The sequence below is a fragment of the Mesocricetus auratus genome, unplaced genomic scaffold (genome assembly GCF_017639785.1).
Source record: "Mesocricetus auratus isolate SY011 unplaced genomic scaffold, BCM_Maur_2.0 Super-Scaffold_100022, whole genome shotgun sequence".
NCBI classification, from domain to species: Eukaryota; Metazoa; Chordata; class Mammalia; order Rodentia; family Cricetidae; genus Mesocricetus; species Mesocricetus auratus.
The window spans coordinates 6,570,421-6,595,752 of NW_024429203.1; the positions used below are offsets into that span (position 1 = coordinate 6,570,421).

The window sequence follows — 25,332 nt, forward strand, 5'->3', positions numbered from 1 at the left end:
TAATCCTCTTCAGCCTTACCTTATTTTAGTCTCGTTTATTAATTTAACCATCCAACAAATCTTTGCCAGATGCCTACATGAATAGGCATTCTTCTAGGAGCCAGCACACGGCAGTCTTCACTGGGGCTTATCCACCAAATCCAGGAGACAGACAATGGCACTCGTGCAGCATTTCAGGTGTGAGGTGCTCTAAGAAGAGCAGAGCTGCTGGCGAGGATGGGGGGGTAGTAGTGGGAGGGGCTGAAGTTCCCTAAAGCATGGGGAGAAAGGCCTCCCTGATCCGGGGACCTTGAGCAGAAGAGCAGCAAGGCAATGTGCGGCTGAGGCGGACAATGCTGACAGGAGAGAAATGCCCCCAGCTGCATGCAGAGTGCTTTTATGCCTATAGCTCCGCCAAAAAAAAAAAAAAAAGAAAGAAAGAAAGAAAGAAAGAAAGAAAGAAAGAAAGAAAGAAAGAAAGAAAGATGACTGCAACTGAGTGGGCCAGTGACGGGTGTGGGATTGCAGGGCAGATGTGGTTGGCCAGTCAGGAAGAAAGCCTTGAGCAGTTGGCCTCTGAAGCCAGGGAAGGTTTGTGGTTTCTACTCTAAGTGAAATCAGGAGCCACTGATGGAACTGACTTCCAAGACCACTTTGGTTCCTGTGCTGAGGACAGATGGGCCAAGGTAGGGAGGCAGCCGCTGCGATGCACCACGTACAAGATGACGGTGGAGGGGATGAGGGCACGAGCTCCAGAGAGAAGTGGCTGCAGCCCAAACATGCTTAAGAAGGGGTTGGCTACGGAATGAAGAGGGAGAAGCCAAAATAATCTGGGACACAGAACAGGATTGCCACGTGTTGATACGGCACAGAGTGCAGGAGAGGTCACATGAGTGAAAATGGAGCTCTGCTGCTGACCTTGCCATGCACATGCAACGCATGCTGAGCGTCAGCGCTCTGTGCACCTGCTGTGAGAATGGGAACAGACACCGGAGCATGCTGGTGTCAAGATCCCACAGGTGTGAGCCCACACAGTGGGCAGACAACAGAAAGATCGGGTGGGCAGAGTCTCAGGGCATTTGGATGTTGAAGGGACTAAGATAGAGATACATGGTACATAGGATCTGGATAAACTGGTCAACTCTGGAGAACTAAGGTCAGCCAACACATGCTGGGGAAGCAGAGAAAAACGTTGCTGCAGAGAGACCTTATCTTGACAAGCCCAATACATACCTGATCATGTATGCACAAAGCTGTAACTCAGAATTCTTTGCTCCCTTACAGAAGGATGCTACGAAAGATTCCTTTAGATTCCGATTGCCTGTCACACTTCCCAGGACAGCCTGCTGAATACAGCTTTGTAGAAATCCGCTCTTATGTAATGCAAGACAAAGTGACAATAAGACACTGCTCACTGGCTCTGGCTCTACTCAAGTAGCCCTGAACTCATTTGCATCTTAGCTGAATGCTTGATATCCCAAGGCATCTCAGAAAGAACTGGCAAGAAAGGGTAAAATTGGGGGCTCTGTCTGTCTTGCTCTTCAGGCATCCTCTGCAACCTGCACTTTACAAAGCTTCCTGTGAGGGCCATCAGGATGGCTCAGGGGGTAAAGGCACCCAACCCCGACAATCTGAGTTTGTTCCCCAGGACCCCCCCCCACACACACACACACTAAATACTGTCTACTTTTATTTTAAAACGTTAAAGCAAGCGCTTTTTTAAAAAGCTTCCTTTGAGTTGGGCATGCACAAACAACCCTATAACCTCAGTACTGGGGAAGCTAAGGAAGGAGAACTGAAAAATCCAAGGCCAGTCTGAGCTACATAACACGACCCCATCTAAAAAAAGAGAGAGTAAGAAAGAAAAAAACAAACAACTTCTCAGACACAGTGGGACATGGGCTGTGACCCCGCGACCACCCACAAGGAAGTTAGCTGGGCTCTCCGCTCAGTGGCTGCACACCAGGCCACATTCTCTGGCTCCAGCACAAACCCTGTTCCCAGCCACACTCAGGGAGGCAGCCTGCCAGCCTGTGAGCCTCTCATTTGCCCTGTGTTTGCCTAACCCATCTTCACTGGGCTTCTTTCTCTATGGACACTGTGTTCACATATGTGTGTTATTTGATTTTCACTACTATTGAAGATAACCAGCTTGGAGTAGTACATATCAGATATAATTTATGAAGAAAGTACATATCAGATGTAATTTATGAAGAAAGGTTTGGGCTTTCTAGAATGTTCTTATTCTTATCCACCTGCATGATATTGGACTGCTCTTAATGCAATGACATTTCAAGGAAAACTGAAATCAGGAAAGATGGTAAGAAGTCAGGGGTATGTGCCATCTTCCAGCTGGGTACCATCAATCTCTGGATCCTTAAGGGTCACCTTCTCCCATGGCTTAGAGTGGCACAGACAAGCTGGAGACATCCACAAAGAAGATTTGCTTCAAATATATTGCTTTATTGCAATTTAGGGTGGCAAACCCAAACCAAGCCATTGCACTGATCCCTTCAATCTGGACTGAGACAACATGGCAGACAGCTGGCTGCCTTCCCCTTCCCAATGCTGTGTAAGGAAGGAGAATGAAAGTTCTCAAAGAATCAGTTGAGCTGGACACAAGGCCTGTGCTAAACCTGTGGGCTTGTAGCTAACCCCAAATTCTTCTGCATGGTTAGGGGCAGATGCCCTGTGCCACTTAGCCAAGCCTTCTGCCATTCTGTTCTCGAGACCATGGATACGAGGTGGTTTCTGCTGAAATCCCCAGCTCCTCCCCTGGTGAGGCTGTTCCTCTTTGGTGACACACCTCCTTACTCCAGACAACAGCAAATGCTCTCTTAACTTAGGAAAAAAAGTACTGAGCATGTCTATTTCTCTTAAGCTCAGCTTATCAACTGATTCAATGGAATACGAGACAAAATGAAAAGGAAAAGACGTATGTTTCTTCCAGAACCCCCAAACTAGCTGGAGGAAAGCGGAAAAGTAAAATCAAGTTGACTCAAGTAAGACACACTTTATCTTTGCTCTACAAACAATGACAAACCCACAAATTCAGGAGCACAAAGCACCTCTATAGGAGGTGGCCATGGCCTACTCGGAGTGTTCAAAAAGCCTACCTGTATCCAGCAGGTTAGTCTGGTGAGGCTTTCACTTCCAGTACCCACCTAACTTCATCGTCTTCCTTGAAGGTGATACACCTGCATACTCCACCCTCAGCGATAGCCCTATGGCCTCCCCAGAAAGAGCAGGGTAGCAGAAAGGAACACAACCACAAAACCAAGAGAGAAGCCATCTCATTATGAGGGTATCCCAGACAATGCTACCCCATTTTCTCTTTAGTGCCCTCAGATTTTGGACTGAGTTGACAATAGTCCTTCAATCCCTGAGGTTGCTAGTTATGAAGACCCTTCTGTAGGAGTGGAAGGAAGGAAGCTGCCAACCACAGCAGAAAGGCTGGGACTGCTGTTCAGTTAACATACTGGTTCCTGCCCAAGTAGGGGGTTTCAGTAGACTGTACCACGGAGCCTGCCATTGTCTCCTCGAAAATGATGACCTGTGGGAAACAAGGGCTGGGCTGTGAGGTCTGTCCTGCAGATAGGTGAGAGCTGGCGACAACAGGATGGAAGGAAGGGTGTGGGAATGAGGATGGAAGGGAGCAGTGAGGGTGAGTGCAGAGTCATCACCAAGGAAAGGGGGAAGAACAGGCTGGCTGATGATACCCACCCTCGCCCACTCCCTGGCCAAGCACTTCGGGGGCAGAGAAGCAACTTGCTAGCAGGGAGAACAGGGATGGGAAGAGAGTTACAAGGGATGGAGCCTAGAAATATCCCCACCTTGTTGAGTCCTTTGTCCAGCCAGACACCTGGGAGGTAGAGAGTTTTCTGAGGTCCTATGTTCCAGTAGCGTCCAAGGTTGTGATCATTGACAAATACAACCCCCTTTGTCCAGCCCTTGAAATAAAATTGGGAAGGTCTTGATTTACTACAAAAGCCTCAAAAGTAAAGCCACACCAGAAATAGACACAGTGAGATATGGACCATGGTCCTGAGAGACCAAAGTGAACCAACATCTGATATCCATGTAGGTCAACCCACCCCACTGTTGTGAGCCTCCCAGTCAGAGTCGTCAACCTCAGACTGTCCATGAGAACCTATGTACTGAGAAGAACCACAGGTGGTTCTGCTCTGAGCCCACTCCTCTGCCACAGAGGACTCACGGGGTTCCTATCATATGAGGCAACATAGAAAGACAAGGAGGCCTCTGGGCCCAGGTGTTACAGAGCACTCCATTCAAGCCACCTGGGCTCAGAGCCTCAAGAAAATGGGAGAGTATAAAAAGGAAAGGGGTCCTACAAACCTCTAGCTTCAGAAATGTGTCAGAAGGGTAAATGCCAACTGACAAGGCACCCAGGAAGAAGGCAGGGTAGGTGGGCTCTTTGGGAACGAAATTCCACTTGTCCATGTCGAGCCTAAGGACAAGATGTAAGCAGAAAAAAAAGAGAGAAGGGCCATCTCACATCTGCTTTCAGACCTGCATCTAATTCTTAAGGCACATCTGTTCCCCCAACAAGGCTAGGAGCCACACACCCCCAACCAGGTCATAGGATAGCAGCAAGGTAGCAGGATGGGCATTTCCCATTCTGGAAACATGGGTTACCGTGCTGGTCCTACCCCTCACCTTAGGTAGGCGACTTTGGCCTCTGGGTCTCTTTATAACACTGCAGGACCCTGGCAGGGAGACCAGATTACTCCTAGCTCTTGGTACATGTTAGTTATGATCTCATTACCAGACTCGCAGGGACCCACCTGTCAAAGAACCGCTTTGTCATATCCAGGCTGTAGATTCTGAACTTTTTCAGAGGAATATTGTCCAGATAGAGATTTCCAATTAAACCTGGAGGAAGTGGGCAAAGAAAGGCAAGCAAGCCCTGAATCAGGAGACCGGTGGCACATCTGCATCCAAGGCTCATGCAGACGCTCCAGGAAAGACGAAGAGGGTTTTCCTAAAGCATATGCTGCCCGAGGTTCTCTGCACTTGCACTAAAAAGTGGCAATAAACAAGACCACTGTTTGTCAAGGCCTAGGATTTGTCATAAAGAGCAGTGCATCGAGGACAGTGACAAAACTGAGAAGTCAATGTGTAGCATCTGGCTTCCGGCTTCTTTCCGAGGGGCAGTGGGGCTAAGTGGTGACAGAGAGCCTAACTTGTTGGTATCATCAGGATCTCAGACTAGAGACCTGGTCACTCAGCCAGAAACTCTCTATGCAACCCAACATTAATGTTAACTCTAAAGACATCTCAATTGTGAACAGGTGTCCAGCAGTAAGCAAGTGCATACCTGAAGGACAGCTGCTCAGCACCTTAAGGGTGGGGACACCTGGTCCTGGATCAACATCCATGGCAGCGACAAGCATGTGACACTGAACTGGCCGAGAGGGCAGGATTCTACAGATAGTCAGGGCACACTCAATTAAGATCCAAGGAAAATAAAGACTGGACAGTCTGATAACAAGCAGAGAGAATGGGTCCAGAGAAGGAAGACTGAGGAAGGTGCTGAGGCCTGTGGAGAAATACTGGAGAACTGCTGACAGTCTAGGATGGTGGCCTAGATGGTGCTGTGTTGTTACATGGCACTCCAAGGGTGGCGCTAGATGGCGCCAGAGTAACTGAGGCTCTTACGGAGAGGAAACCCTAAAGGCTGAAGCCGTATCACTTTCTGGGCATGTACCAGAGGCTTTCAGTTGACATCCTGACCATGAAAGAGAGGTGAAAGTTTCTCCCACCACAAATGCAGAAAGGAAGAAAGTGAAATGGAATGTCACCAACCTGCTCACCATAGGAAGACCTTATTTTAACTTAGTTCCCTTCTTATACTGCTCAGGATACTACCCACATACAGACAGACAGGGAAAGGAAAGGGACTAAAGTCTAATGATTCAGAAAGCCAGAGACATGGTGGGGGGCTACTCCTGGAGGGGCAAGACAACCAACGCGGTGTGCCCACGGCATGTCTGGCTTCCTCCTGAGCACAGAGCACTGCCGGTGACTTTCCCTGAGTAAGATGAGGAGCAGAGATGCAGAAGGCAGGTGTTTTAAATTATACCATGGGCTTCAGGGTACTCCCATTCCTTGCTCCTTACCCACCAAAGTAGATTTCGGAATAAAGACTGAGAGGCCATCTCAGAGCTTATGGAGACTCTTCCTGGGCACATGCACTATACAATTATGAAACACTAAAGGGAAAGTGGCCAAACCCTCCTGACATGTTAACCCAGAACTATATGTAAATCAGACACCTTCTCTCTTCAATAAATCTCCATGAGCCACCTCTCTTGCAATGGTGACCACGGTCCACCTCCCTGCAACAGGCCTCCATAAACCACGTCCCTGAGAAAGGCCCCAGTGGCCTGTTAATGTACTCAATAGCAAACAAATAAACAAGCCTGATGAGTGATGATAGCTTTTCTCCTGCTCTATACCAGGACCCACCTTTGCGCTGAGCGTCAATATTATTCCCATAGTTGACTCGCCCACGATTTTCCACCAAGATCCTCAGCGTGGTGTAGCCCTGCCAAGAACAGAGTGGGCAGTTATCACTGCCTGATAACCCAGCTACACTTGGGGATCTCTGTGTTCCTCAGCCATTCTCTAGGCTCTGAGAATGGGAGTGAGAACCCCACCTGATCAGAAAGCTAGGTGTGCCCTTCTCTTTTCCAGTTCTTAATTAAGGAGCCTCCTGGCTTCCTGATCTTCCTAGCCATCACCCTAGGATAACAAACCTGGGTTAAGGGAATAGTAATCTTCGTTGTTTTATAGTCCAAGAATCCTATGAATATTCTGTTCAAAAAGACCTGCCAAAGTGAGATGAAAATCATGGTCAATGAGAGGAAGATAGGAGGAGTCTCTACTAAACAATAAAACAAGTACCATTGTGGGGACTTATGAAGGTTCTTGGCCATAAGGAGGAAAAGTGAACACCAGTTACGAGGGAAAGACCATGCAATTTCCAGATAGCTGAGATAACCAATTTTACACACTGGCAACAGCTGGTTGTGAAGGCAGAGAATAAGGTATGTACTGACATGCCTTGTGACTACAAAGTCCTGGGAGTTCAGAGGAGATGCTCCTACCTGTCCCCTGTCGCACACATGGCCACTGAGGATGCCAGATGAAAAGATGGTGGTCTCGTACAGAACGTACCCAAAGGCCTGCCCATTGCCATTGTTTACTGGCAGGTTCTCCATGTTGATGGGAATCTCAGACTCGATTGGCTACATAAGAAGACACAAGAAGGCACAGGAGCCAGGCTGATCCTAATTCTAAGTCTTCACCTGAGCAGCAAGGACATCAGAGACAGGATGCAAGGTTTCTCTAGGCTCTTTTTTCTATTCCATCTTCTTACCAGCTTAAACTCATGGCTCATTAGAGTCACAGAAATATGGTCGACAAGAAAAGGGAGATTTCACTAGGGTCCTACAATCCTCTAGAATCCTTAACCGAGTAACATGTCTGCATCACAAATGAATGAACTATAAGTGCCCTCTTTCCTCTCCACAGTAAAAGGATCATCCCTCCCTCCTCTCCTCACTCTATTCAGGACCCAGGCCTACCACTGAGGCTAAAGGAGGCGGGGAACCAAGTTCAAGCTCTTGTACGCTTTCCCAATCCCCATTCCAGCACCACTGTATTCCCTTCACTCAGTTCTCTGGTTAAGGAGAGACCTCAATGCCACTGAGTGGCTTTGCTCATCCAGAACCGCATTTGGCAAGTTCCTGGATCCTATCCCTGACGCCCAGCCTGCAGCACTTACGTCGTCCAAGTACAGGAGAACATCCCACAGTGATATGTAGAAAGATGGCCTCATTGGCTCATAGGTCATCTTAAGAGTAAGCTCAGGTGGAGGAGGTGGAGGGATACCTGCAACAGGAACCATGGCCCTCCCTTAAAGATTCAATCATCACTTCTCCTACAGCCTCATACCCACAGTCCAATGTACTCCTTTCATCTTGACACCAATATCAACCACAGGCCCTATTCAGTGCTGGAACTACTCTAGAACATGAGGTGTTGGCAAGGGCAAGGCTTCCTCATGTCTTCTATATGTCATAAATAGGCTTAGTATGAGCTAAATACAAGAGGCACAGCATGATGAAAATAATCTCTCAAACTTTCTTTGTCTAGAATGGTTGATTGCTTGGTTAGTTGGTTGGTTGGTTAGTTGGTTGGTTGGTTTAGGCAGTGCTCACGGTGGAACACAGGGCCTTATGCATGCTGGGCAAGAGTTTTTCAATGGAGCTACATTCCTAGTAGTCTAGAATATTCTTGAATATGGATAAGCTGGAGTTGAGGTAGGATAGCAAGACAGCAGAAACTCCAAGGACTCATGGCAAAAGCATGGATGCAAGTGAATGTTTGAATCTGCTGCCTGTTTGTACCTGAGAAGGTTCCAAAGAGGTCTCGAAGCTTGGTGTATTTGGCAGTATAATCTCCAGCCTCTGTCAATACAGCATCGTAGTCTGCAAGACATCCATCAACCTTTCAGTCTCTCCTGTCCCAGAACAGTGCAAAGGGATGAAGAAAAAAGGAGAAGAAAGGAAGAGGAGGGAACTGGGTTGGAAGAACAGAATCCTCAAACCGGCAGTCTTGGAGAAAAACACTTTTATTGTGAACCATTCAGTCAAAATGTGGTAGGTACTATATACTACAAAAGTGCCCATGAGACAGCATGATCCTAAATTTTTTACTGCATGTGGATACAACAAAGCATCTGTTCTACTTCTTCAAACTCAGTCAGAAGGAGGGCAGGCCAAGACTTTCTCAAGGTTCTAAGAAGAGGGAAGGCTATTCCCATCTTTATCACTCTAGATTTGCCTGCCTTCCCTTGATCCTCCAAAGAGCTCTCTAACCACAGCAAGCTGTTCGTAGGCACCTAGTGCTCTAGAACTTTTGAGGGGACAGACAAAGCCTATACCTTCCCTGGATATTATATAGCCAAAGACATGAAAGGAGCCAAAAACTGTCTCTGAAGGACTCTCCATCAAAAGCACTAGCCATACAAACACTAGGAAAGAACAGGGAGAACAGATACTTGCCATAGCTGGTGACATCAGCCTTGTAGTCATTAAAATGCATGGCTCCGTTTATGAAGCCAAAATTTGTGCCTCCGTGGAACATGTATAAGTTGATGGAGGAGCCGGCTTTGATGATAGCAGACACTGTTTGCAAAACCTCTTCAAGGAGAACAAGGAGGAGGGATGTTTAGAATGTCCGAGTGTAAGGGAAGCCCTAACTAGGCCTCTTGGTTCCCTCCCCTCCCAATCCCCACCAGGTCCATTTCATCACTGGGCCATACATCTTTCCCTGGACAATCTGTAGCCAGTAGGTTGCTTCTACACTACCAGATGGCATGTCACCCAGTGGCTACTCTGTTCCAAGGAAATGGGACCCCATTACACATTAGTCCTGCCTATATCCCTAAGTCCTCCCTTAACTGGTAAATGAGGCAGTGATATGCAAAGAGAGTATCAGACAACAAAATAAAAGGTTCCTCAATATATATTTGCATGATATATACAGCAAATGAAAACTCAATACTAACCTCGTGAATTGGCAAATTTTAAAAAATCAATATACTTCTTGGTACTCATGAATCTACAGGAAATGAGTACTTTCATTTAATATGACCAGTAGGCTGCTTTATGGAGGGCAGTGGTGAATACATATATTAAAACTGCATTGATGTAGCAATTTGTTCTTTTTCATATGGAAATACATGCCACGTATACAAAACTAAATGATGAAGGATGATCACTTAAATAGTGTTCAATTAACCAAACCCAAAACTAAGCAACCATCAATAAGAAACTGGGTCACTAAAGAGTAGTTTCAACGTCAATACAATGGGGCTCTTCAAAGTCTTTAAGACAGTGATTTCCAGTTACTCCAAGTATTCCTATGTTCAACAATATAGAATGGTGTGTGTGTGTGTAGATCTGATTAATCTGCCTCTAGTTTTATCTGTGTGTACATAGATGGAGATATTCTATGGGCTGCCTATAAAGTTAAGTAAGTACATCAAAATGCTTGATCTGAACTTGAGGGCTTTTATTTCTTCTTTAAACTTACCTGTATTTCTTAGATATTTGCAATAAGCATGTGTTTCACAGAAAAGCAATAATGAAAGCCCCTACTGTTATTTCAAGTCAAGACTGAAATAAGGAGAGTTGAGTATGAACACAAATGATCCCAGGAACCTAGGATCCTATAACCCCATACACAATGCCAGGGAATGTAAAACACATTCTTATTCAGGGTCAGCATACATATTAGATGTAGGCAAAATAAAGCACTCACCAGAGGAATCCAAGATATTGTGGGGGCCACCCCATGAGTCAAACCACCCAGTCCAGTACTCCATCACCATCTTTGGTTGAATCCCCTGGGTACCACAAAATAAGAATTAGGCAGATTGGCTGATCTTAAAAGGAACCCCAGTACCTTTGTTCTCCCTGAACATCTATCTACCCCTTGTCTGAGAGACTTGTAGGTGCACAGCATAGATGATCATTCATCACCACCTCACCGCCTGCTGGTATAATATGGAAGAGGCTATCAGAGTTGATGTTTAATATGCTTTTGAGGGTGCATATGATGGGCGCTCACAAGACAACACAAGTATATGTTCAAACTAAGACTTCATCAGAATTTCCCAACTGCCTTGGATGCTGTTTTTAACGCTGATTAGATTGCATTCTGGCTCAAGACAACATTTGCCTATCTTTCACCATGGAGGAAGAATGTCCTATTCTGGATGAGTACATTGAAGAGCCATAACATGGATGCAAACAGGCCAAAGTACTGCTTTGCCATATGTGGAAGTCAGCAGGCTTCAGGATGGGTCTTCTTTAAGTTCCGACTTAAACAACAGTTTATAGAACTAAGCCAGAGAATCAGATCCTACCTAACAGAGCAGCGAATCATGGTGCAAGCTCAACAGCTGCACTCTGGATTCATTCATACCTTCCCTGGGATATTGATTGATTATTACTTCAGAATACTGAAGTGGCATCTGCTTTCTCCATTTGGGGACTATGCTTGGCCCCACCACGCTTGCAAAAGCTGGAAACACCTGGGCAGTTATGATCATTTGCTAAGATTTTAGGCTCTGGGTCGAGAAGCATTCCTCATTTATTCAGTGACAGTTGATTAAGTATCCTCTCTCAGGGCTGGCCTGACATTTGAAACTGCATAAAAAGCAACAGAACATGTTCCAGACAGATGAGGCTTATTTAATGGTCCATGGCATAGAAGGTACCAATTGTCCTTGGATAAAAGCCAACATAGCCACAAGATTTTTTTAGCAAGGTAGTAGCTTTGTTTCTTTCTACAAACTATCTACATCCCGAGATATGTAATACAATGCACACATTTAAGTCACCCAAAAGGGAGAAGCAGAGTTGAAGGCCTAAATCCCTACAACCTCCAGTGACAACAGTGGGTTTGTTTGCTTAAGGCCTTCTGTGATGTAGGATGGAGTGAATGTCCAGCATGGACCAAGCTGTCTCACTGCAGAATGTGGTGCAACCAACACCAATTGACCATCTTCTGGGTGCTTTCTCATTTTGTGTCCATTTGCTTGACCACAGATAGCAGTAACAGCGACAGTAACTAGCAGCCATGCTCACTAGGAGAATTAGATGAAATGATGCATATAAATCTCTGGTACCCAGGAGAGTACACACTGGGCACATACATGAGGAGTAATGAATGCACCAAAGTTAACCAGTGCTGGGGTCTATAGTGTCCATTCAATGAAGCCCTTCATATAAAACCACTTATTTAAGTAAGGACAGATGTCATGGACTATACAAAAAAGTACTTCAGCACAGTCAGTCCAACAGCACTGACATGGCAAGTTTTAAAGGAACCAGCACAGACACTCCTTCCATCACTAGTACTGAGGTACTTTTCAAATATTACCTTATTCAAGTCAAGGTTCACATTATACCTATTCAACTAAAGGGAAATGAGAAATACAGAGGAGCCACACAATGTGTCCAAAGTCCCACAGTAGAGTGACCAAGTGGATCCTAAGCAGCTCCCGGCACCCGCACTTCCCTTGACAGCACTCAACTGCAATGCTGCTTAGCCACTTTGAGACATTATCTTGTGAGCCTCTTTTCCCATGTAGATTACAGACTCCACAAAGAAAGAGGCCCTACAATCAGTTTTGAAGTAAGACAGGCAGACCAGACACTTCTACAGACAGAGAAAAGTCCTAGGCTATACTGGGAGAAGGAAGATGAGAAGAAAAGGTTCCACTTGAAGCCAAACATGTACATGCATTATCCCTCCCCTCTGAGAAGTCTACCAGTGATCAGGCCTGCCCTCCTCCTAAGAGCCTTCCTGCCCTTTCTGGGCCAAAATCTATCTACACTGCAGGAATAGTCACACCATACATATGTACTCACACTCATGATGTCTTCATCTGAGTGTACTGAGGATGTCATGCCTACTCTGAAAGTCCAATGGTTAAAACAATCTACTCAATGAACCACAAGTATGCCCACACCATTGACCCAGAATCCCCATAGACATCTAGCCATTGTCAATACACTCTTAGCAGTTTCACTCTAGGACCCGGGTGGATATGCAATTGGTAGGGTCAAGCTGGGGGCATTCACCCCCTTCTATAAGCCAGGCTAAGATGGGCTCTGAGTTTCACACATGGGATATAGCTTGGCCCCAATCACATCTGTCTGTTTAGGAGGAACACACAAACTTAGAGACACCAACTGGGATGGGGCTAGTTGTGACCATCAACCTGAAGAAGCTGAAATATACCCAGAAACCTCTCTCTTTTCCCAACTTGGAAACAACCAGGCCTCTTGTCCTATGGATAACAAAAATATACACAGTGCCAATGAGATTATGGTAGGGTACTTTCTATGATATGGGACAGAGAGGCTTCTTTTCCCTCTCAATCTCTCAAAGCAAGGCTGGGGCTCACAGAGTCCATAAAAGTTGAAAGCTTCAAAAGGTGTCCTGAACAGAGCACTGCATACTTAGATGTTGTCAGTCTACACAAAAAGAAATTCTTCAGAGCAGAGACGCTGGGCTGTTTGCCTCTCAGCCATGAGGCAATGAGGCATGAGCCAAGAGGCTGGGAAAGCTAAGAGTTGCCCCCATTACAGAACTCTGGGCATGGTGCAGGCATATGAGATCCCTGAACTCAAGCCAGAAGATCCACAGCATCCCTTGGGCAGACCTACCTGTATAGATAAGAGAACACTACTGAGTGCCTTCAGCTCCTGTTGAGACTGTAAGTTGATGGTGGCCAGCACTGGGAAGAAAGAAAAACAAAGCATACTCTTGAAGTCACAAAGATTTTCTGAATTACCCAAGTCTTCAATCTACCAGCAGATAGACAGACAGATAGATAGACAGATAGATGGATATAGATAGATATGTACATATGTACATATATACATACATGTACATATATGTGTATGCATATATGTATGGTGTATATGCATATATATGCTGGTGGATTTCATATATGTATATATATATGTATGTATATATATGACAGTTAGTATAGACATTGTTCCCCCCCTCCCATTAGAAGTTAGCTCCTGTGGAAATTCCATCATTCAATACAGAGTAGAACCACAACACACAGCATCTGATTTTTACTGACTCTAATATTAGCAGGCAGAGTGAAGGTTTCTCTGAACTACTGTCATAGGAACCAGAGCCTAAGCTCTACACTGTACTCCAAGTGCAATGGTAATGCCTTTGTACACCAAGGGCAATGATCTCAATGAAGACTCGTGTCTCATTTCTTGATAAGAATTCAATCTATTCTATTCCACAATGTGTTTATTTTAACCAGTATTTTATACAGCTTTCCATAAGCAAAATGCATGCTCAAGAAAAATGCTACTGCTGGCTGGTGGCCACGGCCCTGCCACAGTCACAGGCAGCCGTAGAACTTGACTCCAAGTTCTGCTTACTGTCCACTTGAATGGTCAGTTGCAGATGAATGAGCTTAGGAATGATTAGGACAGGTTGCTCAACCCCAGCTACCATCCAGGATATCAGGCCATGGTAACCAGTGAGGAAAACAAAGCTAAGGCTCCAAAGGAACAGAAATGTCCCTGGTGGTCCACAATTTGTGAGCAGCATAGGGCTGCAAACGCAGGACCCTTCACAGCAGGAAATTATCCTGTGATGTCACTGTCTTCTAGCAGCCCAGAGGGGAAGATCCTCCAATTAGAGCCCTTCCTGTCTAAAGTTAACCACCCCTTTCAGGAAGCCTGTTTAAAGGGCGGGCGGCCCTGACACTCTGGCCTCCTCCTGCACTCCTGTTCTCACACCTGTAGAGGACACGCGATCGCGGGCACCCGCCGACACACGTGCAGAGCTCGTCCCAAGTGTCTCCTGACCAAGATCACACAAGCAGAGCACACGGGCAAGCTCGCGGGCACACACAGCCCACAGACGGCCCTCGCAAGTGCCCACAGACGGCCCTCGCAAGTGCCCACAGACGGCCCTCGCAAGTGCACACAGACGGCCCTCGCAAGTGCACACAGACACGCCGCCTCGGCCTCCAAGCTTGCCTCTTACCCTCTGGCACCTTCTGAGCCAGCTCTCGGAGGGCTAGCAGAGTTCCTCCTTGGCTCCTTCCACCAGGTCTGGCCCAGTGCGGGCACGGTGGCCAGTTTGCCCTGGGCACCTCTCTCTGCCCTCTGCCAGGGATGCCCATTTCTTCAGTGGCTTCACCCTGCCGTCTCATGGTCACTGGGGGCTCACGGGGCTCCCCCAGATGGTCCCTGGTGCCACAGCAAGACAGAGCAAATGAGGGCCTGTCCTTAGGAAGCTTGGGCCACTGAGGAAAGAGGCCGAGGGAGGGGAGAGGGAACCAAGAAAAACAGAGGAGGATAAGAAGAGGGGAGAAGAAGGCATGGGGGAGCAGGAAGGTTGAGTCGAGGTAAGAATAGAGGAGAGCAGGGTGAGAGACACCATAATAGAGCGAGTCTTTATAGGTGTGAGGAGTGAGCTGACTCTAGAGAGATCTCCAGAGATCTACAAGGATAACACCAACTGGCAAACTAAGCAATAGTGGAGAGACTACACTAATAGCCCCTCCTTGATGATAGGGTTGATGACTGCCCTATATGCCATCCTAGAACCTTCATCCAGGGACTGATGGAAACAGAGACAGACACCCACAGCTAAACACTGAACTGAACTCCTGGAACCTAGTAACAGAGATGGAGGAATGATGAGCAAAGGGGTCAAGACCATGATGGTGAAACCCATAAAGACAGCTGACCGGACAAGGGGGAGCTCTTGAACCCCAGACTGATGCCTGAGAGGCCAACAGGGGACTGACCCAGACTCCATGAATGTAGTGCCGAGGAGGAGGCCACGGAAATCCCTGGGGCCTTGGGTAGTAGATCAATGTTCACCATGGTGTATGAATGAGCTTTGGGAGCCCATTCCAAATACAGGGATGCTCTCTCAGCCTGGACACATGGGGAAGGGCCTTGGTCCTGCCCTGGATGAAATGACAGACTTTAGAGATCCCCTCCAAGGAGGGCCTCACTCTCCCTGTGGAATGATATGGGAATTGGGTGGGGGGCTGGAGGGCCTGGTGGAGGGTCAAGGGAGGAGGGGTGGGAAAGGGAGCTGGGACTGATATGTGAAACATTCACATTTCTAATTTAAATAAAAACATATATTGAGAAAAAAACTGTTAAATCTTCAAGTCAAGCCAGTGTGCAGGGCTAACTGAACATGCACAGCTAGGTCATGTCATCCTGACACTTCATCAAATCCAAGAAAGGGGACACAAAGTGGCTGCAAGAAGCAAGGCTGCAGAGGGGATGTGAGCACAGGCAAAGTGCCAAGGGAACCCTGGGAACGCGGAAACCATGGAGGGCCAGCAGGGCCGCGAGGGTGTTTGTCTCCACCAGACCCCATAAGCCCTTCCACCACTTTGAGCACCATGAAGGGACCCTCTCCATCCACAGGCACCCTCCCACCCGTTGTCAAGCTTCCTCTGCACCAGCGTCCGCCCCTTCAGTGGGGCTCGCACACTCTTAGGAAACATGGGAGCATGAGGGCGAGGAGTAGAAGGGAAGACTGGAGGGGATTCCAGAGCAAGTGGCTCCTAAGCCTTCCTCACGCTTCTTCCTCAAATATCTGTGCAAGAAGTCAGAGGCAGCTTCTATAGCTGCTTAAAACTGGTATCTCTAGACACTGACATTTGAGTTTCCTGATTTGAACAGTCCCCTGGCACCATTTACCCCCACAGGGAAAGACTCCTGCTCACTTCCTTTACCTGTCTTAAGAGCTTCATCTCCCCTCAAAAAAATGGGCAGACTAGTAACAGAAAGTCAGGGCAAGCAGGACTAATAAAAGGAACAAATAAAATGTTTACAAACAAAGGAGACATAAGATGGGAGCTAAGGAGATCTCTGTTAAGACATTTTCTAGGAGAGATGGGGGCGTGATACGGCTGGGGAATAAGTCAGGATGGTCCCCATGTGTGGCACATGCTTGTAATCCCATTATCTCATCACTTACAAGGCCAGGCAGAAGCATCATGAGTTTGAGAACAGCCTGAACTACAACATAAAAAAGAGAAGGCAGGGAGGGGGAGAGACAGAGGGAGATCTGAAAAATGGGGTAGTGACTCCTTGAAGCTGAAAGGGCAGCAGTCTGACTCGCTGCCCGATTCACATGCTACCAAGATGCACATCAGCGCTGAAGCCAGAGAAACGGAAGGTGTGTGAGAACAAGGAAGCAAGCCCCAGCTATCCACGGCAACAGGAGGACAGCCTCAGAACCCTAAGTCAACAGATGTGCATGGGCTGAATAGAAACAGGACGGGGAGAGTTGAAAGAAAAGGTACAGCTCAAGATGGCTGTTTCTGGGGAATGGGATAAGGAGGACAGTGTCTTTCTTTTTACTTTTCTTTTCTTTCTTTTTTTTTCTTTTTCTTATTTGCTGTTTTGTTTTTGTTTTTTGAGACAGGGTTTCTTGGTGGAGCTTTAGAGCCTGTCCTGGAACTAGCTCTGTAGACCACGCTGGCCTCAAACTCACAGAGATCCACCTGCCTGTGCCTCTGCCTCACAAGTGCTGGGATTAAAGGTGAGCGCCACCACTGCCCCATAAAGGTGTATTTCTTGATAAGTATTCTTTTATTATTTTACTTATAGGTCATGTGAATGAATGCTTTTTAAATTAAAAATCGTCATTCCAGGCAGCAGAGACAGCAGATGTGCAAGGGCTAGAGCCTGTGTGGGGATGAAGAGAGCATCTCTGAGGGCCTCAATAGGCTCTCACACCCCATCACCCTTCAAAGGGGCCTTGGGAGCAAATATGAGTAGATGGTGCCACCTGGTGGAAGTAGCAGGGATCACTACTGGTCTTTGTCACAGCCAAGGAGAATGACCATCTTATCTTCACTGTGCTTGCTGTAGATAAGAACCTTTTCCTCTCCATCCACCCAACAGTCATCCCCAGAGGCAACCCTGCCAGGTACTGTGGGAGGGATATCAATTTAAAAGTCACCATCTACAAACAGGTCAGTCTAGAGAGGGAAACGCAAAAGGAACAAAAGAGACATGAGGAGAGACGCACGAGCAGAGCGGCACAACACAGGGGCCACAGAAAGAGTCACACTGCAACTGACGAGAGGGCTCTTCAAGCCCTGTGAGCATGAGCCATGAGCACATGTTCAAGCCCAGGCCAGAGGAGACAGCCCCAGGCCATGGAGCTCACTGCTGCAGTGGGACAGAAGAGTGAGTGGAGCCAGCTACTCCAGAGGTTAAAAGGCGAAATGGCAGAGTGGGCTGAGCCTTGTGAAGGGGTGCATGGTCTAACAGGGTGCTCAGAGAAAACCTCACTGCAAAGACTACTGGGAGGCAAGCCACGCAGATCTCCAAAAGGTGTGCAGAGTCACCGAATCTGAGGGTGTTCTGTGTACCCGAGAGACAGACAGGGCGCCAGGAGGGTAGACCAGAGTGAGAAAGAGCACACGGCTGGAGAGCAGCTCAGCTGGTCGTGTGTGTGGAGACTGTGAGGCACACCACTCAGGGTCATTGTGGGACTATGGAAGCAGGCCGTGGAGAAGGGCTATGGGAGGGAAGACATGTGGGGAGCCCACTTGGCCACTCTCAGAGTGTGTGCTTGCCTCTTTTCTCTATGGAGCACTTGGAGCTCCAGCAGTAGGGCAAGATGATCTGGCCTGTATGCTTATTTGTTAGGAAACACGGAGTCTCAGCTGGAACTCGCTCGGTAGCCCAGGTTGGCCTCAAACTCATGACCCTCCTGCATCACTACCTAGTGCTGTGATCACAAGTGTGTGCCACAGCTCTGACTCCTGGGTCGCATTCTCAAAGGGGGGACAAATCGCTGTATTAAGGGAAGCTTGCTGGAGGGATTAGCAAAGTACAGTTGTGTTGCAGGCACGAAGGGTAGCAAACACATCTGAGTGCCAGGTCCATTTTGAAGAGAAAAGTGAAGATAAAAGGATGTGCCAGTGGCTTCTGTGTCAGGCAGGAGGGCGCTGAGAATAACTGCAAGGTTTGACGCAGCTGAGGAGAGATGGAGCTGCAGTTTTCTGAAAAAGGAAACCTGCCAATGGGGGCAGCCACTTGCAGCACTGTGAACGCCCTATGTGCTTAGCAAGAACAAATGGCCAGACCCAGCTGCCCAGGTCCTTAGATGTTTGGAAGATCCTCGGTAAGGCATTTACTAAATAGAAGAGAAGGGGCCATGGGAGATACTGTGAACCCTAATTCCCCTGCAGCCCAGAGTGCCAAGCCCTGTGCTCTGCACCACAGGGAAACTCCTGCTTCTATCTCAGACCATGCCAGGGGATTGTGCAGAATAGCGAGCAGGCAGCCTCCTGAATTCAGGTACCTCCATTGACCACTCCCTTCTGCAGGCCATCTTTGTTGTCTGAGGTCAGGAGCATCTCTATAATACCACGGTCTTCCAAGGCCTGTTTGGGGAATAAAAGGCAAGTTAAACTCCACCCTTGTTGCTCAGAGCTCCTGCAGGGTTACAGTTGAAGCTGAGGTAGTCCACAGAGCAAGAGAGAGAAATCAAATCTAGCCAAAGTGCTCCTCTGCATGTTGTCTATGCCCATGGCATTCAGCAAAGTTCCAATAAGTGTTTGGATGCTGAGCTCTGGCAGTCTTGGGCTGCTCTGGAAGGACTTATCAGTCTGGGACACACACAAGCTTACTCAGAGGCTAGCTCAGTGCTATCACATGGTAATATCACATGGAGCCTGAGGAGTTCCAGTGAGAGGGTCAGGTTGCCAGTGGGCAGAACACTATATTTTCCCCTTCATCCACATCATGAACAAGAAGCCTGTCTCTTCCCCACTCTGAGCCAGTGTGACCTTGGTCAATGGCAGGGGCAATGATGGCCATAGCATGCCCACAGAGTATTGTCCATGCTCTGCAGAACTGGAAGCAATTCTTGGAGGAAATAAATGAAACCACTGCTTGGGGAGCAATAGGATTGCTGCTACTCAGGATAACTGATAACATCAGAACATTAGCCATGATGCTAAGCACTTTGTCTCCTTCACGCTCCATAGCCAACATCTGAACAGCACAGACAAAGCATCAGAGTAGCTGAATGAAGTTAGAATCAGTTACAGCGGTCATGTGAAAGGTGGAGCTGAATTCAGAATATGTCCACCCACACAGGCTCCACTCTGGAACTTTAGACTCAAACTGTGCTACAACAATGGTTTAAAAAGACAAAAGTATATTTCAACTGAATTCTTCTGGAAACAGAGGAGTAACATCTAACCCTAATGGCAGATCCCACATACTATAAAGACAGAGCAGCAACTCTCAGGGATGACAGGAGCCGGAGCACTTAACCCATAAGGAATATTGGTGAAAGTCTACTAAAAGCCCTGGACCAACCTCCTTCAACTGCCCAACTAGTTACTCACTGACACAGAACACTTCATTTTCTACGCCCTTAAATTTTACAGGCATTAATTTTTTGACTTCGACTTTTAAAAGCCAATTACTATTTCCTAAGTGTCAGTCACTTGACAAGCACAGAGCTCGCACACTCTTACAGAAGCCTTGGGAAAAGGCATTCTTGTGCCCATCTTGCTCAGGATGAAAGTAGGGTTCAAAGTTGAGGGGATCGTGGCCAAGTTCATTCAATGCCAGTGAGATGCACATCTTGCCCACAGCCCCAGAGAAGTTGCACATATATTGTTCAAGGGAGATCCTCCCAAGAGCCTCGAGCAGGCAGAGCTCGGGCACCAGGGAAGCATGGCTGTGCAGACAGGGTCCCCTAAGGAGCTACTGTCTACTCCTGATGCTCCTCAGAGCGCTCCTCTTCAGCTGCATCACTGGTAAACAACTGCTGGAGATGTCCCAGTGCTCCAGGGAGTGTGACGGAGGACTGCAGCAAGAGAAACTCTGGAGTCTATGCCCAGGACAGGCTTTTTCCTAGGTAGCCCAAGACAAGGAAGTTAGATGTGTGCTCTCTCCAGGGTGTGGACAAGCATGTACCTTGCTCCTTCCGGGAACTCTCCTAAGAGTTCTCTTCAAGTAAGAAGCAAGGGGCACAAAGTCAGGGACTAGAAATTGGAGCCCTTGAGCTTCAGCCTCCAAGCTGTAGGAACAGAAGGAATTTCTAGATGGAGAATTAAGCTAGGAGTGAGTAGTAGAGCCACTGCCCAAACCATGTGAGCCAAAGCCATCAACCTTAGTCAGTCAGGTACAGAGAGCCCGTTTCTGATTTCCTTAGCTCATATCATGCCAGCCTCCAGAGTGTGCTGAAAGAAATGCTGCCAATGACTCTACCAAAGCCACTTATTGACAACTTACTGTAGACCTAGAATGGTCCCCAGCCACCTGATTTCACATAAGACAGAAGAGGCAGGCATTCTTTTTAGCCCCACTTTGTAGAAGATAGGCGGAAACTCAGAAAATCCAAGGCATCTGTTCAAAGCCTCAGCTACCAAGAAAGAAACCACAGCAGACTGCCAGGCCTCTCTTCGCTGTCACCCCCACCACCTTCTCTGTCATGCCATGGGAATCGGCAGTTCTCAGCTGCCCCCTCACTGAGCACCGTCCCAGAAATCCTTCTGACGAGCATGGTATTAGCTGATTGGGGACTTTGTTTACATTTCCTCAATAAAATTTATGTACATCCACCTATCTGGCTTCATGCCAGGATCAAGGAGACATTCCACAAAGCTTGTATCACCTCCACTTAATTAAGGTAATTCCCTCATTCTTAGCCCCTGTGACACTATATGAACACTAAACATATCACCCCAAACTCAAATAATAAAGGATAAGTAAGAGATAACTCTGTAGAGATGAACCCTGGAGAAAATTTCGCTAATGATTAAGGTGGTATTGGGAAACAGGGTATATTAGTTTCAGAAAAGTATTAGGGTAACATGTCACAGTCTGTGATATATTTCAGGGGAAGAAATGTAAAGAAATGAATTAAATGACTCTTACCTTCTTGATGTAAGGCATGTATGCATGGTCTTTGCCATAGGAACCGTATTCATTCTCCACTTGCACAGCAATAATGGGTCCCCCATGCTTATACTAGGGGAAAGAGATAAACAATTAGAAGCTAAATGGGTCATGGGAACCATAATATCTGAACTTAAATCCATCACAAATTACCAGTAGCACATTATACAGAGAACAAGAATCTCAGTAGGCTTTGTGTGCAGTTGAGAATGACATCATCAGACATCAAAGCAAGGAGCATCAGACCCATGTCTTCCTATGAAAACATCATTCAACCACAGACTAACCAGAGCAGTTCAGGAAACCAGTCAAAGACCTAAGCAAACAAGTGTCCTGATCACCAATCAAGAAGTCACTGCATGAACTCGTGGGAAAATCTGTCACGTTTGTGCTCCCCTTGGCCCCAAGCCTCTTATGTGTAGCATGCCATGGTTAAGAGAAAATATCTCAAACTCCCTCTTCCCTCTCCCAGGATGGAAGTACAAAATGAAACTTATTTGCAGTATTCTGCTCTGTCTGTGGATTGTCTAGTAGAATGGCTTCTATCTCAGATGACTTGGTTTTCAGACAGGAAGTATCAGCCGAGTTCGGACCCAGGCTGGAAGCTGAAGAAGGCAGTGGCAGACACTGCAGCATGTCGACACTGAAGAAGACATGTGACTGACAGAGCAATGGAATTGCGGGCCAAAGAACATGGCAAGCACCTAAGAAGAAACTGGAGTAAAACTTTTTGTGGCATGGTGGCTTGTAAAGGAAGTCAGGGTTTGGGTAGAAGAAGGAAGGCATAGATATATGTCATCCAGGAATGATTTTCTAAGTTCAAACCACCATCAATGAGTAAAGGTCTTCCCTGACCATCTGCAGAGACAAGGAAAGATAATTGTTTTTTTTAATGCTTAATGTTGAACCAAAAGCCTTGAGGCACACACACACACACACACAAGGAAACATGGGTGTAAGGAACATAATCCAGTAGAAGAACACTGCTAGCATGGGCTAGCCCCTGGGTTGGATCCTCACAACCACAAAGCAAAAAAGAGGGGAACCAGTGGGGCTTGATTTGATGGAGAAGAAAAAGGGATAAGAGAGGATAATAGGAGGGCTTTGATCAAAGAACATGTACATATGTGTGCTATATATTTCATATATGAAACTGTAAAAGAATAAGTAGGAAAATCTTCAGAAAAATCTAAAAAGTGTGTGCGCACACACACACAACAGGTTTACTAGACAAAATAGACAATAGATGAACTTAAAAATGATTATTTAAAGTTATCTACCTTAAGAGAAAGAAAAGAAAAATGAATGAAAAATGTGAACAGGCCCTAATAAACTCAGGGAACACCATTAATCAGACCAATATACTTATTCTTTGAAGTGGAGGAGGCAGAGGAAGGGGAGGAGGAAAAGGAGAAGATGTCCTACCCTAGATGAAGAGCTACAGGCAATTAATGCCAATTGAGAGAGGGAGAGTCAGTCTTCTCTAGAGATAAGACCCCTCCTACCCACTGGGTTATCTATCCAATCCCAAGTGGTCAGCACTAAATGCATAGAAACACAGGCACTAAATGGCATGCATCTGTCAACCCAGCACTTGGATGGCTGAGGAGGAGGATTGTGAGTTCAAGACCAGCCTCTGTATATAGTGATTTTGAGGATAATCTGGGCTATATATACATCAAGACCTTGTCAAAACTAACAAGAAGAAAGAAGAAGGAGGAGGAGGAAGAAGAGGAGGGAGGGAGGGACAGCAGAGAAAGAAAAAATAGTTGAAAAATCCCTCAAATTTGGAGAAAGACATGGAGATATACACACACACAGAGAGAGAGAGAGAGAGAGAGAGAGAGAGAGAGAGAGAGAGAGAGAGAGAGAGAGAGAGAGAGAGAGAGAGAGAGAGAGAGTGTTACAGCATGTTCAACTCACTGAAAGAAAAGCAATATGTGACTAGCTATTTCAGGGAACAGCATTGTTTGTTTGTATCACATGTTTGCCTTTTCTGGAGAACATTGTGTTTTATATAGCTTTAGGTTACGGTCTAACATCTTTCATTCAACTGGAAGAATTAATTGCACATTAAGTGTGATGTAATCAACTGCTTCCACTTTCCTTCGTCTTCATCACATCCCTTTCTCCCATGGCTCAGAAAAATCCCCAAACAGAAGGCAGGAAGGCAATTAGAGCCAGAGGCAGTTGCTATCTGCTGGAGGAGAGCCAGTTCTCTTCAGGTGGACAGTGACCCCCACCCTAGTTGGTTGTCCATGCACTAATGGATGGCCTGAAACCCATATATGGGCAGTACTAATTGAACTCACTGTGTTATTTTAAAATTTAAAAAAAAGGAGACAGAGAGGGGGGTGACAAGATTGGAAAAGGGAAATGGTGTAGGTTGTGAGGGAGGTTGGGAATGCAAGTGTATATGCTAAAAAATTAAATAGCATATATGTAGGAAATAATCAAAGGATAAATAAAATATACTGTTAAAGAGAAGTTTAAACAACTATATACAAATTAAATAACCTAGATGAAATACCTGAATTGATAATATATACTTCCTAGAAATAAATAATTCCTAGAAATTACCAAATCATAGAAAAAAGAAAATGCAAACACACCTGTACACCGGTAAGGAGTCTGATCAGTTATCAAGAACCTACCTCTCAATCAAGAAAAGACCAGGGCCACAGGAGTCACTGATGAGTTTTATTTTTATTTTCTTTTAGCTCTTTTTTTAAATGGGTTCTGACTATGTAGCCCAGGCTTCCCTGAACCCAGCTATAGCACAAATTGATCTTCAACTTATGCAGCCCAGGCTGTCCTTGAACTCTCAATCTCCCTGTTTCTGTCTCCCTAATCAGTAAAAATTATACTTGGTGTCTATTAATATTGTAAGAAGAATTAACATCAATTGAAGTTCAGAAATATTTCCTACATTATTCCATGAGGTCATCACTACCAAGTCAGAGAAACCTATAAACAGATGAACACAAGACCTAGCCACCAGCACCCAAGAGGTAGAGGCAGGCAGATCTCTGTGAGTTTAAGGCCAGCCTGGTCTGCATAGTGAATTCCTGGTGAGCCAAGTCTACAAAGTGAGAAACACTGTCTAAAAACAAACAAAACATACTACAAACTAATCCTTGATTCTAAAGGGTTACGCATCAAGAACAAATGGGATCAAATTCTGGGATGTAACGATGAGTCTATATACAAAACCAATGTAAAGTATATTTCTAAAATTAAGGAAACATTCATACAATTTCCATTTTATACAGAAAAAGCACTTGACAGAATTCAATTGACCTGAAGAATAAAAACTTTCAGCACACAAGGCACATAGGAAAACCACCTCAATATAATAAGGCCGCACATGAGAAGCACATGGCCAGCACATACTCAGGGGTAAAGACGGGAACCTTTTCCTCTAGGTGCAGACCAAGACAGTTCTTCACTGACTCTGCTCAGCACAGTTCCAATCCAGCTAAAGCAATTAGACAAGAGGAAACGTGCACAGATGGTAACCACTAAATCATGGCTATTACATACGCATGACCTTAAATGCAGAAAAGCACCAACAACAGGCACAGAACAGTCCCCTACAGTTTATGAACCAAATCACAGAGCTTATACAACACAAAAATAACAAAAATAAAATCAGTGATATTCCCATACACAACCAATGAACAATTCCAGACAGTATCAAAAAGAATAAAACAAGTATAAAATCAACTAAGGCAGTAAAATACTACAAGTTGATGCTAAAAGTAGAAATACATTCTTGGTCCATGGGTTGAAAGAACCACTG

The 25,332-nt window shown here is 46.2% G+C and overlaps 1 protein-coding gene across 2 annotated transcripts in view; it reads right to left on the reverse strand.

The window, feature by feature from the left end:
• Window positions 1-2,421: 2,421 nt before the first annotated feature.
• The window catches only part of LOC101841556 (beta-galactosidase-1-like protein 2), a 47,999-nt gene continuing 25,088 nt past the window's right edge, over window positions 2,422-25,332 (reverse strand). For both annotated transcript variants that reach the window (XM_013119436.3, XM_040729769.1), the window contains exons 6-19: window positions 21,510-21,602; window positions 18,916-18,997; window positions 13,251-13,321; window positions 10,333-10,417; window positions 9,072-9,209; window positions 8,415-8,495; window positions 7,790-7,896; window positions 7,110-7,250; window positions 6,759-6,830; window positions 6,469-6,547; window positions 4,785-4,872; window positions 4,336-4,447; window positions 3,813-3,929; window positions 2,422-3,532 (exon numbers count right to left, since the gene is read on the reverse strand). In XM_013119436.3, coding sequence (XP_012974890.1) covers window positions 3,446-3,532; window positions 3,813-3,929; window positions 4,336-4,447; window positions 4,785-4,872; window positions 6,469-6,547; window positions 6,759-6,830; window positions 7,110-7,250; window positions 7,790-7,896; window positions 8,415-8,495; window positions 9,072-9,209; window positions 10,333-10,417; window positions 13,251-13,321; window positions 18,916-18,997; window positions 21,510-21,602 — 1,353 coding nt within the window. In that variant the 3' untranslated portion in view covers window positions 2,422-3,445. The remainder of the gene's footprint in view (window positions 3,533-3,812; window positions 3,930-4,335; window positions 4,448-4,784; window positions 4,873-6,468; window positions 6,548-6,758; window positions 6,831-7,109; window positions 7,251-7,789; window positions 7,897-8,414; window positions 8,496-9,071; window positions 9,210-10,332; window positions 10,418-13,250; window positions 13,322-18,915; window positions 18,998-21,509; window positions 21,603-25,332) is intronic.